Source organism: Phocoena phocoena, chromosome 2 (genome assembly GCF_963924675.1).
Source record: "Phocoena phocoena chromosome 2, mPhoPho1.1, whole genome shotgun sequence".
NCBI classification, from domain to species: Eukaryota; Metazoa; Chordata; class Mammalia; order Artiodactyla; family Phocoenidae; genus Phocoena; species Phocoena phocoena.
In genome coordinates this window covers 172,427,574-172,440,395 of record NC_089220.1, presented here as the reverse complement: position 1 = coordinate 172,440,395, position 12,822 = coordinate 172,427,574, and the positions used below count along the sequence as shown (strand labels likewise).

The 12,822-nt window shown below is 41.4% G+C and overlaps 1 protein-coding gene across 1 annotated transcript in view; it reads left to right on the top strand.

Moving 5' to 3' along the window:
• CUBN (cubilin) overlaps positions 1-12,822 on the top strand; it is a 263,719-nt gene that overhangs the window by 170,108 nt on the left and 80,789 nt on the right. The window contains exons 40-44 of the mRNA XM_065870957.1: positions 1,300-1,497; positions 4,566-4,712; positions 7,196-7,386; positions 7,548-7,731; positions 12,077-12,251. Of these exons, the coding sequence (XP_065727029.1) occupies positions 1,300-1,497; positions 4,566-4,712; positions 7,196-7,386; positions 7,548-7,731; positions 12,077-12,251 (895 nt within the window). The remainder of the gene's footprint in view (positions 1-1,299; positions 1,498-4,565; positions 4,713-7,195; positions 7,387-7,547; positions 7,732-12,076; positions 12,252-12,822) is intronic.

The following is a 12,822-nucleotide window of genomic DNA, read 5'->3' as shown; positions in this document are numbered from 1 at the left end:
TAATTGTAATCCTCTGAACAACCACACAGAAAAAACTCGAAAATATACAGTTAAATAAATAACAAATGAATTAAAGTGATATACTAGAAAATATGTATTTAACACTAGGACGGCTATAATCAGTAAGGCAGACAATAACAATTATTGACAAAGATGTGGAGAATCTGTACATTGCTGGTGGAAATGTAAAATCCTACAGCCACTTTGGAAAACAGTTTAGAAGTTCCTCAAAGATTGAAACACAGGGTTACCATACAATCCAGCAGTTCCACTCCTAGTTATATACCTAAGAAAATTGAAAACATATGTCCACACAAAAATTTACACATGAATGTTCATAGAAACATTATTCATAAATAGTGAAAAAGAGGAAAGAACCCAAATGTCGAACAGCTGATGAATGGAAAAACTAAACGTGGTATATCCGTATAGTGGAATACTATTCAGCCTTAAGATGAAAGAAGTATTGATACATATGCTAGAATACGGATGAACCTTAGAATATCACGCTAAGGGAATGAAGCCAGTCACAAGAGGCCACATACAGTACGATTATATTTATATAAGATGTCTTCAATAGGCAAATCCACAGAGACAGAAAGTAGGCTAGTGGTTTCCATAGACTTGTGGAGTAGAGAACAGAGAATCAGTGGTAAAGAGTATCCAGTTTCTTTCAGGGTGGTGAAAATGTGCTCTAAGATTAGGTAGCAGTGACGATTGCAGAACTTTGTGAATATACTAAAAACCACTGAACTATGTAAAAGGGTAAATTTTATGGTGAGTGAATAATAACTCAGCAAAACTTATTTCAAAAGCAAACAACAACCACCAAAACAAGGCTGTTGTTATCATAAGCTCACAAACTTTTTTGAATGCTTCCCTTCACCAAATTGAAAATTTTTTCAAAACTGCCTAATATAAATTACATGATGAATAGCTATGCTAAAAAAAGGTGAAGATTAAAGCACACTGGAGACATGAACAAAGTTCTACCTTGGTAACGATAATAACAGGGTCTTCCATATGGACTTACTTCGTGCTTGACAAATAATAGGCACTCGTTAATAATTGGGTTAAGTGGTAAAACTACGGTGAAAAAAGTAGAATACAGTGTGTTTTTCTTCAAAAAATTATGGAAATCACAGCTGTCTGAATCAGTGGATCTAATAAAATATGTATAAATTTCTTTGAGAAAATTGTTTCAATTGGTTGTTTCAGTATAGAACTGTGGCTTTCAAGTGAAATGCTACCTTCTTTTCTGCCAGAGGTATTTCAACGATGTTGCTTTTCATTCTGCAGGTGCTTGTGGTGGGTTCCTGCAGACAGGAGATGCTCCAGTCTTTCTTTACTCCCCAGGCTGGCCTGAAAGCTACAGTAATGGCGCTGACTGTATGTGGCTTATCCAGGCTCCTGATTCTACTGTGGAACTCAACATCCTTTCCCTGGACATTGAATCTCATAGTACATGCAGCTATGATAAACTTGTGATAAGAGACGGTGAGAAACGTTTAAAAAACAAGATAAAACAAAAAACTACCAAGTTTCAACCCTGACACACATTTAGTTACATTCAATTATAATCAGACTTGTTTACTGCTTCCATCCATTTGCATGGAAATGCACAGGTATTATGGTCAGTGAAAGCATGAGATACTAGAATTGGCCACCATTTCTGCAGAACATTAGGAAAGCATTCAATTGCCTGGAACAAAATAATCCGCACGCTATGTTAGGGAGAGCATTACATTCCCAAGAGGAAACACTCCCTGTGGTTTAAGTAGGAAATTATAAAATGAGTTTCCAGGTTGTGCTGCTTTCTCGTTGAAAGGCTATGGAAATAAATCTTGATATTTTATACCTATGGCTTTAAGATCCAAGTGTGAAAAGTATTTAAAATTGCAATGTATTCAAGTTTCTATTGTGTACTGAATCTCTGGGTAGAATGGGTAGAATTAAGGGCTAATATTTTTTCACCTTTTCCTCTGTACCTAGGTGTGGTATTGCTATGCGATGAGCGAGGGATATAAATAATGCTTCAATGCCAGGCGCACAGAATTGTGCTTCACGATGTGCATGGAACAGAGGAGAATAGGGAGGCCATATCCTCCAGTCAGTGTCTCTTACAGTGAGGTCCCCAGACCAGCAGCATCAGCATCACCTGGGAACCTGTCAGAGATGCAAATTCTATGCCCCACCCCAGACCAACTAAACTAGAAACTTGGATGGGTCCTAGATCTGTCTCCGGTTAAGGTTAAGATCGGGGTGAGGAGAGTAAGGCAGGATTGGACAAAGTACAGAGTCAGATCCTATCTTTATTTAAAATTTTAATATTTTGTTCATTTTACATTAAATTTCAATTTTTGAAATATTGTACTGAAATATTTTTATCTTGATTTCTGAGGTCTCGGGCGCCTCCTTAAGTTTTGCCCCCGATGTGACGTGCTCCCTTCGCCTGACCCGGGTCCCTGCCTCCCGGTGGTAGAGTCTCTGAAGCTGGGGACCCACTGCCCTGCATGACACATATTGCAACCCCAGTGCCTGCCTGGACAGCAGGTGACGTCTAGTAAGGTGTTAAACTGGAGGACAGAATCAAAGGGCAGCTACTAGGAGTGCAGGTTCGGTGTTATGGATCTCATTTTCCAAGAGATATGAGAAGCATAGAGTTTTCTATGAACTTCTCAGTTTGTTAAATTTTGGCAATTGATGAAAAAAGCTTCAGAGCATTTTTTTTTTTTTTTGGACCAAAGCATGTGTTTGATTTTGGCCCACTGGAGGCTAATGTGCATTTTCATGTCCGCCTTATCCCCTTAACCCTAGACCCCCACTAAGTATAGTAGAAAAATCAAATGGCAGAGGTGCTTTACTTTCCTTCTGTAGGAGCTGGGCAGTAAGTGAAGACTCAAGTCAGTCATTCAAACGTGATCAGAGGGTAAACCATAACTTTCCCCCTTTTTCCTATCAACTATCTGCTATCAGCACATTGCCCAGAACTATCATCTTTCCTCTTTTTTTTCTTTCTTTAGGAAAGAAACGAAAATCAGTAGACCCAACTCAGTCTCATTGAGAGATAAAATATACACATGTGAAATAAGTAACAACATATAATAAGCTTCAAAGCTTTGTGATGCAGTTACTTAGAGAATAAGTCAACAGATTTGGGATGAAATGTGTAGCAAAATAGCATAATGAAGATAAGAATGCAAAAGGAGTCACAGATAAATTTTTGAATGATAAAAAATGCAGAAGTTTCCAGAGGTCAGAACCCCTGTAAAGAATGCCTTTCCAAGCATCGTGTATTTATAGCTGTGCTACTACATTTGATAACTTGTTTTCTACACTAGTTAATAATGAGTAAATTTTAGGTTGTGGCCAATGTCAAAAAAGAATCATTTTGCTAGTTGAGTGAAAGGACAAATTTCCTCATGTCTCATATTCTATTTTTGTCTTTTTTTAAGTTTCAGATTAATTAATTCTCTGCCTTAGGGAAAAAACAACATATTTTCCCAGCCAAGGAATCTAAGTCCTTGCTCCATTCAGGCTTTGACTGAGACAGTTGTTCTGATCAAAATTTATAATCAAGAGAAAAGCCAAAGGAAAAAGGGGCTTGGGCGTTACCCAGCTCTCACTGATGTCTCTGGAGGTGCACATTTGCCGGCACTATCTTTTTTCATCCTCCACACGTGGAGAGAAGTGTGTTCTTGTAATGGCAAAACAAACAATGAACAACAAAATAATGAAAAGAAAAAAGAAAACCCCTCTGAAGGTGAAGGCAGATTTCGGGGCAAATGACCTTATAACATTAGCAGCGGATCTGGGGCTGAAGAATCAAACCTTTTTTTTTTTTAGATACTTGACCTTCAGCAGTCAGAATAGTTTAGATCAGAATCTACTGCACATATCAGCACTGGTCCTCAGCTACTTCCCAGTCTCACGTCCTCTCATTTTGAGTTTTCGTTCCAGGAAGAACTGTCAGCCAGTTTTTGGAAAGGCAGTGGGAACTGGCAAAGAAGTTGTTATTGAAAAGGTTAAAGAAAAAGACAGGCGGCACCGTTACAAACTGGAGCCACAATGATGTAACCCCTGGAATGTCCCTTATTTGGTAATCCTGCTGCCTCCTAGGAATGGGGGTGTTTTGAGAATAATGTGTGAGGCACTTTGGCTGGGTTGCAATGATGGTGGAGGATACTCTTTTTTAAAAAGTTTTATTGGAGTTTAGTTGATTTACAGTGTTGTGTTGGTTTCAGGTGACCAGCAAAGTGCATCAGTTATACGTATGCCTGTATCCACTCTTTTTTAGATTCTTTTCCATATAGGTCATTACAGAGTATTGAGTAGAGTTCCCTGTGCTATACAGTAGGTCCTTATTAGGTATCTACTTTATATAGAGTAGTGTGTCTATGTCCAGCCCAATCTCCCAGTTTATCCCTCTGCAACCCCGTTCCTCCCTGGTAACCATAAGTTTGTTTTCTGTATCTGTGACTCTATTTCTGTTTTGTAAGTAAGTTGTGGAGGAGACTCTTAAGACGTCATATTTTTACACTGACATTTCCTCTCTTTGGTCGTAGGAGACAACAGCATGGCCCAGGAGCTAGCAGTTCTCTGTGGCAGAGACATCCCTGGGCCCATCCGGTCTACTGGAGAGCACATGGTGATCCACTTCACCTCGGACTTCAGTGTAACCAGGGCGGGCTTTAATGCATCGTTTCACAAGAGTAATATGTTCTCATGGTTCTAATTCATTTCATCTCATCTTCCTCTTGCTCTCTCCCTAACACACGCTGCTCATGTTTCAATGCCAGGACACAGGTTCTAAGTCAGAGCGCACAGGTCTCTGCCCAGCCTCTGGGGGTTATGCTGATGTCAGGTTATTAAGTCTTAAAAAAAAAAAAAAAAAGAAAGAAACTGGCCACATTTGTGAATGGTCCCCCATCTTCAGTTCTTTGGGCAGGGCATCTTCCCTCCACGGTAGGCACAAGAGAAAGATGTTTAAAACAAAATTTCAGCCTAGAGGATGGCTGGAACCAGAAGACAGTACATACCCATAACACATGAAAGAAGCAGTAAGTCAGAGTTATCTTCAACCTAAGAAATAACCAAGGTAATGTAGGAGGTATTGTCATAAACCCCTTGGTTGAAATGATTCATTTAAAGGTTGGCAGGAAGAGTTTGTTTGCTCTTGAAATATGGATTTGGTGAGTCTGACAATGGGCATCATGTGTGGCAGGCTGTCGTGTGGAGTATGATCGAGACTTTCAAAACTTGACAATATGTGAAGTCCAAACAATCATTTTCAACCCACACTGGATTAAAGTCAAAAAGTAGCCCACAGAATGTGACATTTCTAAAGTCTCATATTTTTAACTGAAAAACCTAATTTTAAAGTAGATTATCAATCTAGACATGAAAAACGAATGTTTTCTCCAGGATTATGTATGCCTTTTATAGAGTAGGGACCAATTGAAGATAAACGGTCGTCAAGGGGGGGACAGCTGCAGAGTGGTTTAGGAGAATGGGCTTGGGAATTAGACAGACCTAAGGTAAATTTCCACCTCTGCGTTTTAACGGGCCGTGTGAGCTCCCTGCCCTCACTCACTGATGCTCTGGTCGGTCCCTGACAGCTGGCAAATAAGCGTCTACTGCATCGCTGTCTTCTCAGCTCGAACTTCTCCCTCTCTGTCATGTGGCTCGTGGACATGTGCGTGACAGCTCACGCTGTGTGAGTTAACATGTGGGAAACTAACTCTTGCCTCCCACCATTTATTACCTCCCCCAGCCCCAGACTTGTTCATTCCACATTCTTCTCGATTTTAGGAAGTACATTCTTCCAGCTATTTAAGCCAGGAAGCTTGCATCACCGTTGATTCTTCTTTTCTGGCTCCATCAATCCCATTCATCAACAAACCACAATGGTCCCACCCTCGCAGTATATCCAGAGTCCAACCACTTCTCCCCATTTCTACTGCTCTGCCACCCTAGTCCAGGCATCTGTCAACCCTCCTTGGACTCAGGAAGCCACCCCCGTCCTGGACCTCTTGCTTCTGCTTTGCCCTGCCCTTCCTTAGAGTTCAAGTATTGCAGACAGAGTGAGTCTTTAAAATGTTAAGTCAAATCATGCCATTCTGATGCTCGAAACGCTTCAATGTGTTCCTCTTCTTACTCAGAATAAGCCCTTGCAGTGTCCTGCACGACCTACCGGGCTAACCATTTTGGTCTCTCATTTGGCCTCATGCATTCTGACTTCTGTGATGCACCCACTAACACAGCAGCCTTCACGCCAGCTGTTTTCTGGACTGCAGTGCTCTTCTCTCAAACAGTCTTATGTCTTGATTCCCCGTCTCTCTTTTTCTTTTTTTAATTGATTTTATGGAAGTATAGTTGATTTACAGTATTGTGTTAATTTCTGCTGTACAGCAAAGTGACTCAGTTATACGTAGACATACACTCTTTTTCATATTCTTTTCCATTATGGTTTATCACAGGACATTGAATATAGTTCCCAGTGTTATACAGAAGGACCTTGTTGTTTATCTGTTTTATATATAGTAGTTTGTATCCGCTAACCCCAAACTCCAAAGTTATCCCTACCGCCCCCCCCCCCCGCCTTTCCCCTTTGGTAACCATAGGTTTGTTCTCTTTGTGAGTCTGTTTCTGTTCCATAGGCAGGTTCATTTGTGGCGTATTTGAGATTCCACATAAACATGATAAATGGGATTTGTCTTTCTCTGTCTGACTTACTTCACTTAGGATGCGATCCCCCATTTCAATCAGGTCTCTGCTCGGATATGACTGCAGTAACGTGGCCTTCGCTAACTGCCTCAGGCAGTATAGTTCATTTTCCCTCTCCCCGTTCATCTTTCTTTGTAGAACTTATCACCACCTCACATATTAATTATGTAGGTGTTTGTTGTACGTCTGACTCCTCTACAAAGTAAGCTTCATGAAAGTTAAGGGATTTGTCTCCACTGCTTACTTCTACATCCGTATCTTAGAAACAAAAACAAAATGAGTACCGAGGAGCCTGAGCTCCATCCAAGCTTGTTGCGCTAATTGTTTCCAACATTTTTTGGTCCCGAGTGAGTTTCAAACCACATTTCTATTGCCTATACTTTGAAAATTCTCAAGACAAACAGAAGAAGTATCAAAATCCAGTTGTGAGTGTTATTTAAATGTGCTGTCTTTGTTTCTTCCTGGGAAGGTTGTGGTGGATACTTGCATGCAGACAGAGGGATTATCACATCACCCAGGTATGCAGAGACCTACACTCCCAACCTCAACTGCTCTTGGCATGTCCAGGTTCAGAGTGGTCTGACCATCGCTGTACACTTTGAGCAGCCCTTCCAGATTCCAAATAGAGACTCTTCTTGCAGCCAGGGGGATTACTTGGTGGTAGGTGTTGTTTGCTGCTTTTTCTAACTACTTTCTCTACACACTTCATTCAGAAAACAAAACGATGATGTTTCCCCTCCTGGGCTGTAAACTGATAGAACTTGTATACCTCATCTTTATCAGTGTGAAGGAAATTGTGCAATTTTAATTTGTCTTTCCAGCTAAAAAATGGACCTGATATCTCTTCTCCACCCTTGGGACCCCATGGAGGAAATGGGCGTTTTTGTGGCAGTCGACCTTCGTCCACTCTGTTCACCTCAGATAATCAAATGTTTGTTCAGTTCATTTCTGATAATAGTAATGAAGGACGAGGATTTAAAATCACATATGAGGCAAAGAGTTTAGGTAAGTATTTTCACTGAGAATAATGTCTGACTTTTTCTGCAGTTGCTTGGCCTTTTTTGTTTAAATAGATTTGAGAAAAAAATATGTAAAGTTTTTTTCTGAACTAACAATAATAATGTTAATAAGAGTAGCTACCTATTATCAAGCACTTACTTTATGCTTGATACGTTTGATATCTCATCACGACTACATTTTCTTCATTGTGCCCATTCTTCAGATAAGTAAGTTGAGGCTTAGATTGTTCCAAGGCCACATATCAAGAGAATGAACAAAGTGAACTTCTCCATGAGTATAAATTGAGCTGATCTTAATGATCCCCTGAAATTCCTTAGACTTTTCCATTATGCAATGTCTAATTATGTTACATACAGTTATAGAAACATTATAAGAATGATAATTACATTGTTTTGTAATCATCTGTATGCTTCTTTTTAAATGAACATATAATCCTCTGATTCTATTATTACCCATTTAATTATATATTACAGTAATGATCTTTACTTAATTACCTTGTCTTAATCATACTTGATTGTAATTATATTTAATTCTACTGTAATGATTTGATTTTTGTGACATTTATTTTTAGATAATGTTTAATTGCATAAATAAGTAAACAAGCATAGCCTCAAAAAAGGGAAGGAGTGGTGTCTGTAAAGAGTAAGTCTTCGTCCCCTTAAAATTAGATAATTTGGATTTCAGGATAACCCTATGACCTCAATGACAGATTCTTGGACATATTTCAAAATCTGTATCAATCCAACTGAACCACATATGTTTTATCGCACATTCTCCAAAATATGATATGAGAATTGAAAATGTCAGCAGAATGTCTTCATTTGAAGAGAGGAGAGGAAGTACGTCTCCACCAACTGACACAGAAAATCATCTAATGCCTCGTGTAGATTCCATGACTACAGGGAATGTCCTTTCACCACTTCCCAGACCACAGAGCTCTGACGCTTAGAAGGAGCCTTTACCAGTACAGCTTTGTGACCCCAGTACCGCTGCCTTATAGGTAGCGAGTTTCTCATCCTTCCCCATCTCCATTCTGAGCTTTGCTGCTGAGTTGTGAATGGGCAGGATTTCACCTGGTCCTGAGCCTTTAGAGAGCCTTTTAGATTTGCAAACACTGTAACTCGTTGCTTTTTTGACCCTCTGTTCATGCAAGAACGGTGTGGCCATTACCGTCTCCCCATCTTTCTGCCTCAATATTAGACTTAAAAGTCTTTTGATTTCAAAACCTGTTGCGATATGATCACTCTTTGTTTCTCTCAACTTTCTGATTCAACCATTTCCTATAACTACAGTCAGTTCTACTTCCCCATCTGTCTTTCCAGCACACCAACTTCTTTGCCACTTCAGTTCCTCAGGTTTTAACACATGTTATTCAGTGAACAACTTGTGGCATCGAATTAGCCTTGTCCTACACCATCGTTCTCCGAGGACACTCCTTCAGTACGGTTGATTGAGAGTTCTGTGTCCCTGTGCTCCATGCTTTTATTCTCACTGGACTGATTGACATTCTAATTAATTAATTGGACATTTACAAAGGGCTTCACACTGTGCAAACTACCAAGTCTGTTGAGGAGTTCAGTGCAGAGGGGGAGACATACAAGCAAAGGCACAGGTAGGACACGGTACGATGAGGCTAGAAGGAGGGGCTGTCGGGAGCTATGGGTGGGAGAAGGCTCCCAGAGGAAGGAAACTGACAGAGATTTGCCAGTCAGTGAAGAGAGGAGGTGACAACATATCAAGTCTCGATGGCTGTGCGATAATAACAAGGCGTTTCCGTGAATTTGAAAGAGTTCACAACTGCTGGAGAAGAGAGTCAAAAGGAGCTAAACATCATGGTGGTGAAGCAGGCAGGAATCAGGAGGGCGGCACCAAAAGGAGTTAAGATGTTCACTGGAAGGCAGTGGGGGCCCTTGGAAGGTTTTAATCCAAAACACGAATGGCACTGTCAGATTAGAAACACCCGTGTGGCAGTGGCACTGAAAACACGTGGAGGGGGAGAGACTAAGGTGGAGAGAGCAAGTGAAAGAGTAATTCAGGGAGGAATTATTAGGTCCTGGACAAAGGCAATGGCAATAAGCATGCAGAAGACAAGGGATACTGAGAGAGATTATAGATACGGAATTGAGTGCATTTGGATGTGGGACAGGAGGGTGCCATAGATGACCCCCAGGTTTCTGGCTGGTGGATCCATTTATCCCACAAACATTTATTAAGAACTTGCCATGTGACAGACACTATGCTAGGCCCCGGGGATATAGCAGTAAACGAATAAAATCCATGTCCCCATGGAGCTTAATTTCAGTGTTAAAATGCAGATAATAAATAAGAGATGCAGCGTGTCATATGGCAACAAGTATTAAGGAGAAAACGAGGTGGTCAGTAAGAAGAGGATCATGCAGTTGTGTACGGACTTCTGGGCGGCGGGTAGGTAGTAAGGGCAGTCTGGGACATGTTCGGTTTGAAATCTCTGAATGATGTCCCCTCGGGATGTCCAGTAGACCCCTGCACTGGACCAGGAGTCTGGAGGTCAGAACAGGGATCTGGGCTGAATCTTGAAATACGGGAACTGTTAGAAGACTGGTTGCAGTTTAAGTCACGAGGGTGGATGACCTTAGCCAGGAAATTATTTATACTGAGAAGATGAAGGGCCTGCAGGGGGATTCCTGGGGACCTCCAGCAATGCCAGGAAAGGCCTGGAAAGAGGCACCCAAGGACCAGAGGAGAAATGGTGAGAGGGATGAAAGGAGGAGGAGAAGAGCTAATGTCCAGGAAGCTCAGGGGCAACAATGTAGAGAAGGAAGGTGTGGTCAACACGTTAACTGCTGTGGATACAGAATAATGATTTCAAACATCTTTGGGTAAAGTGACTGTAGGGTGATGGGGGACCAGGAAAAGAGTGCTTTCAGAGGGTTGACGAGTGAAGGGGGAAGGAGGACGTAAAGAAAGTGGCTGTAAATTACTTGAGCTCGTGATGCGTGGAAAGGTCAAAGTATCACGGAGGAGAGAGAGGGGAGGGAAAGGAGAGAGAGAGAGAGAGAGAGGGAGAGAATGAGATTAAAAGCACAGGATAAATGGAGGGATTAAATAGAGCAGGGTCCCTAAAGAGACAGAATGGATTGGGAGACCAACCCCGAGATACATGAAGGCAGCGTACAGGGAGAAATAAAGGAGGGTAGAGATGTAGATGAATTTTTAAGGATGGTAACAAATAAGGGGTAAAAAATCGAGGGACTTCTCATCTGACTTCTTTCTAAAAGAGGGCTCAGAGTAGCATGCTGAGATGAGAGAGGGAACGGGGAGGACGAAGGGTTTGGGGAGTCGAGTTGGTTTTATACAGCTGTTGTCATCTATCTGATGAAACAGGAGGATGGCTTAGCAGTGTCGAGAGTGGAGAACGTGCATGTGTTGTGGCATCAATTTCCACGAATGGTTTGAATGGAACACAACCACCGAATTGGGGTTTTGCAAGGAGCATCTGAAGGAAAGACCAGGAGCAAGGGAGTTAAAGGCAGTCAAAGGAGCTCAATGTCTAGGGTTTCAGAGATGAAGGAGTTCTAGGTAATGGCACAACTCAGGATGTGCCCTTAAGCGGCTGAATGATGTTGGAAACAAATGTCAATAGAATTTAGCAGATTCAGTATCTGTGAGGCTAAGTTATTGAACAGGTTAACTCCATTGGCATTGTAAGTACCCAGATTGTTCTTACGTGGTTTGTTTGCTGAGATTGCCCAAAAAAATGTTTATTGATAAAAGGAAAGTATTTTTACTTAACACTTTGGGCTTTTTAAAAAAATATTAAAAGCTCATTATCTTCTCGAAAAAACTGGCTCATCAAATTTCTTATACCATTCATCTCTTGCTCTTCAGATGCACCTAAATCCCAAAGAAACATAAGGAGTGAATGTCCACAGAGTTGTACAAAATGTATATCTGCTTAGTCTTTTAAACATCAGTCTGTTGACCTGAATGGTCAGGGGGCAGTTAAAGTGCTGGTGCCTTGACACGCTTAACAAAGTGGTGGGTACATCGTTATGCTTCCATGATGTGCTACTGCATGCACCATGCACCATAATCATTTGGTTGGCTTTAGGAAGGAGTGAAATTTCCAATGAGGACATATGGTTTGGCGAGTTAAAAAGTGGTACATGTGATAGCTCCCTTGATAGCAAATTCAGAATGTATTTGCTTTAAAAAGAAAAGGAGGATAATTCCAGATGAAAGGAAATTAAGATTGGAGGTACAGATAAAGAGACCTTTAAAAATGGAGGTGGCAGTCGCCTGCATCCTCTGTCTCCAGATGGTAGGTTGATTTAACTGTGTTTCCTGACAGCCTGCGGGGGCAATATCTACATCCACGATGCGGATTCTGCTGGATACGTAACCTCCCCCAACCACCCCAGCAATTATCCACAGCACGCTGACTGCAGCTGGCTCATAGCTGCTCCTCCGGGGAAGCTCATAAGGCTGCAGTTTGAAGATCAATTCAATGTCGAAGTAACACCCAAGTAGGTCACCTCCGTTTAATTTTCCTCCTACCCAGAGTTAGTATTTTTCAGCTGTCACATCTCAGAACAATTTCCTTCTTCTTCACTCAGCAGCATATATGGCAAAGGAAATCTAGGGACGGGGAAGGGAAATGCTTAACACCGGGAGCTTGAAAACCTTGCCTGCCGGACACTCACCCATCAGCTGAGCAGATGATGTGAACAGACACTGTCCCTCCTGACCCTGTGCACATCCTCCGAGAGACACGGAGGGTGGCTGTCTGAGATTTATATTACCCGCTCTTCCTCCCACAGGAAAAAGAGAGTGTCTCTGGTAGACGAATATTTATTCGGCCAGCCCCATACTCAGTGTCATAAATGATAAGGTATCTGTTTAACAAATAGAAATTTGTGACACCCGGGGTCACCAGTGTCAGAGACAGGACGAAAGCAAGGACAATACGATTTCCCAATCTCTGTTTAGTAAGAATCTTTAAAGATTACAAACCAGAGGGTTTGTCTGACTATGTTGAACACAGATGGAATAACTACCTAGATTGAAAAAAATCTGTATCTTTCTCTTTATTTAACG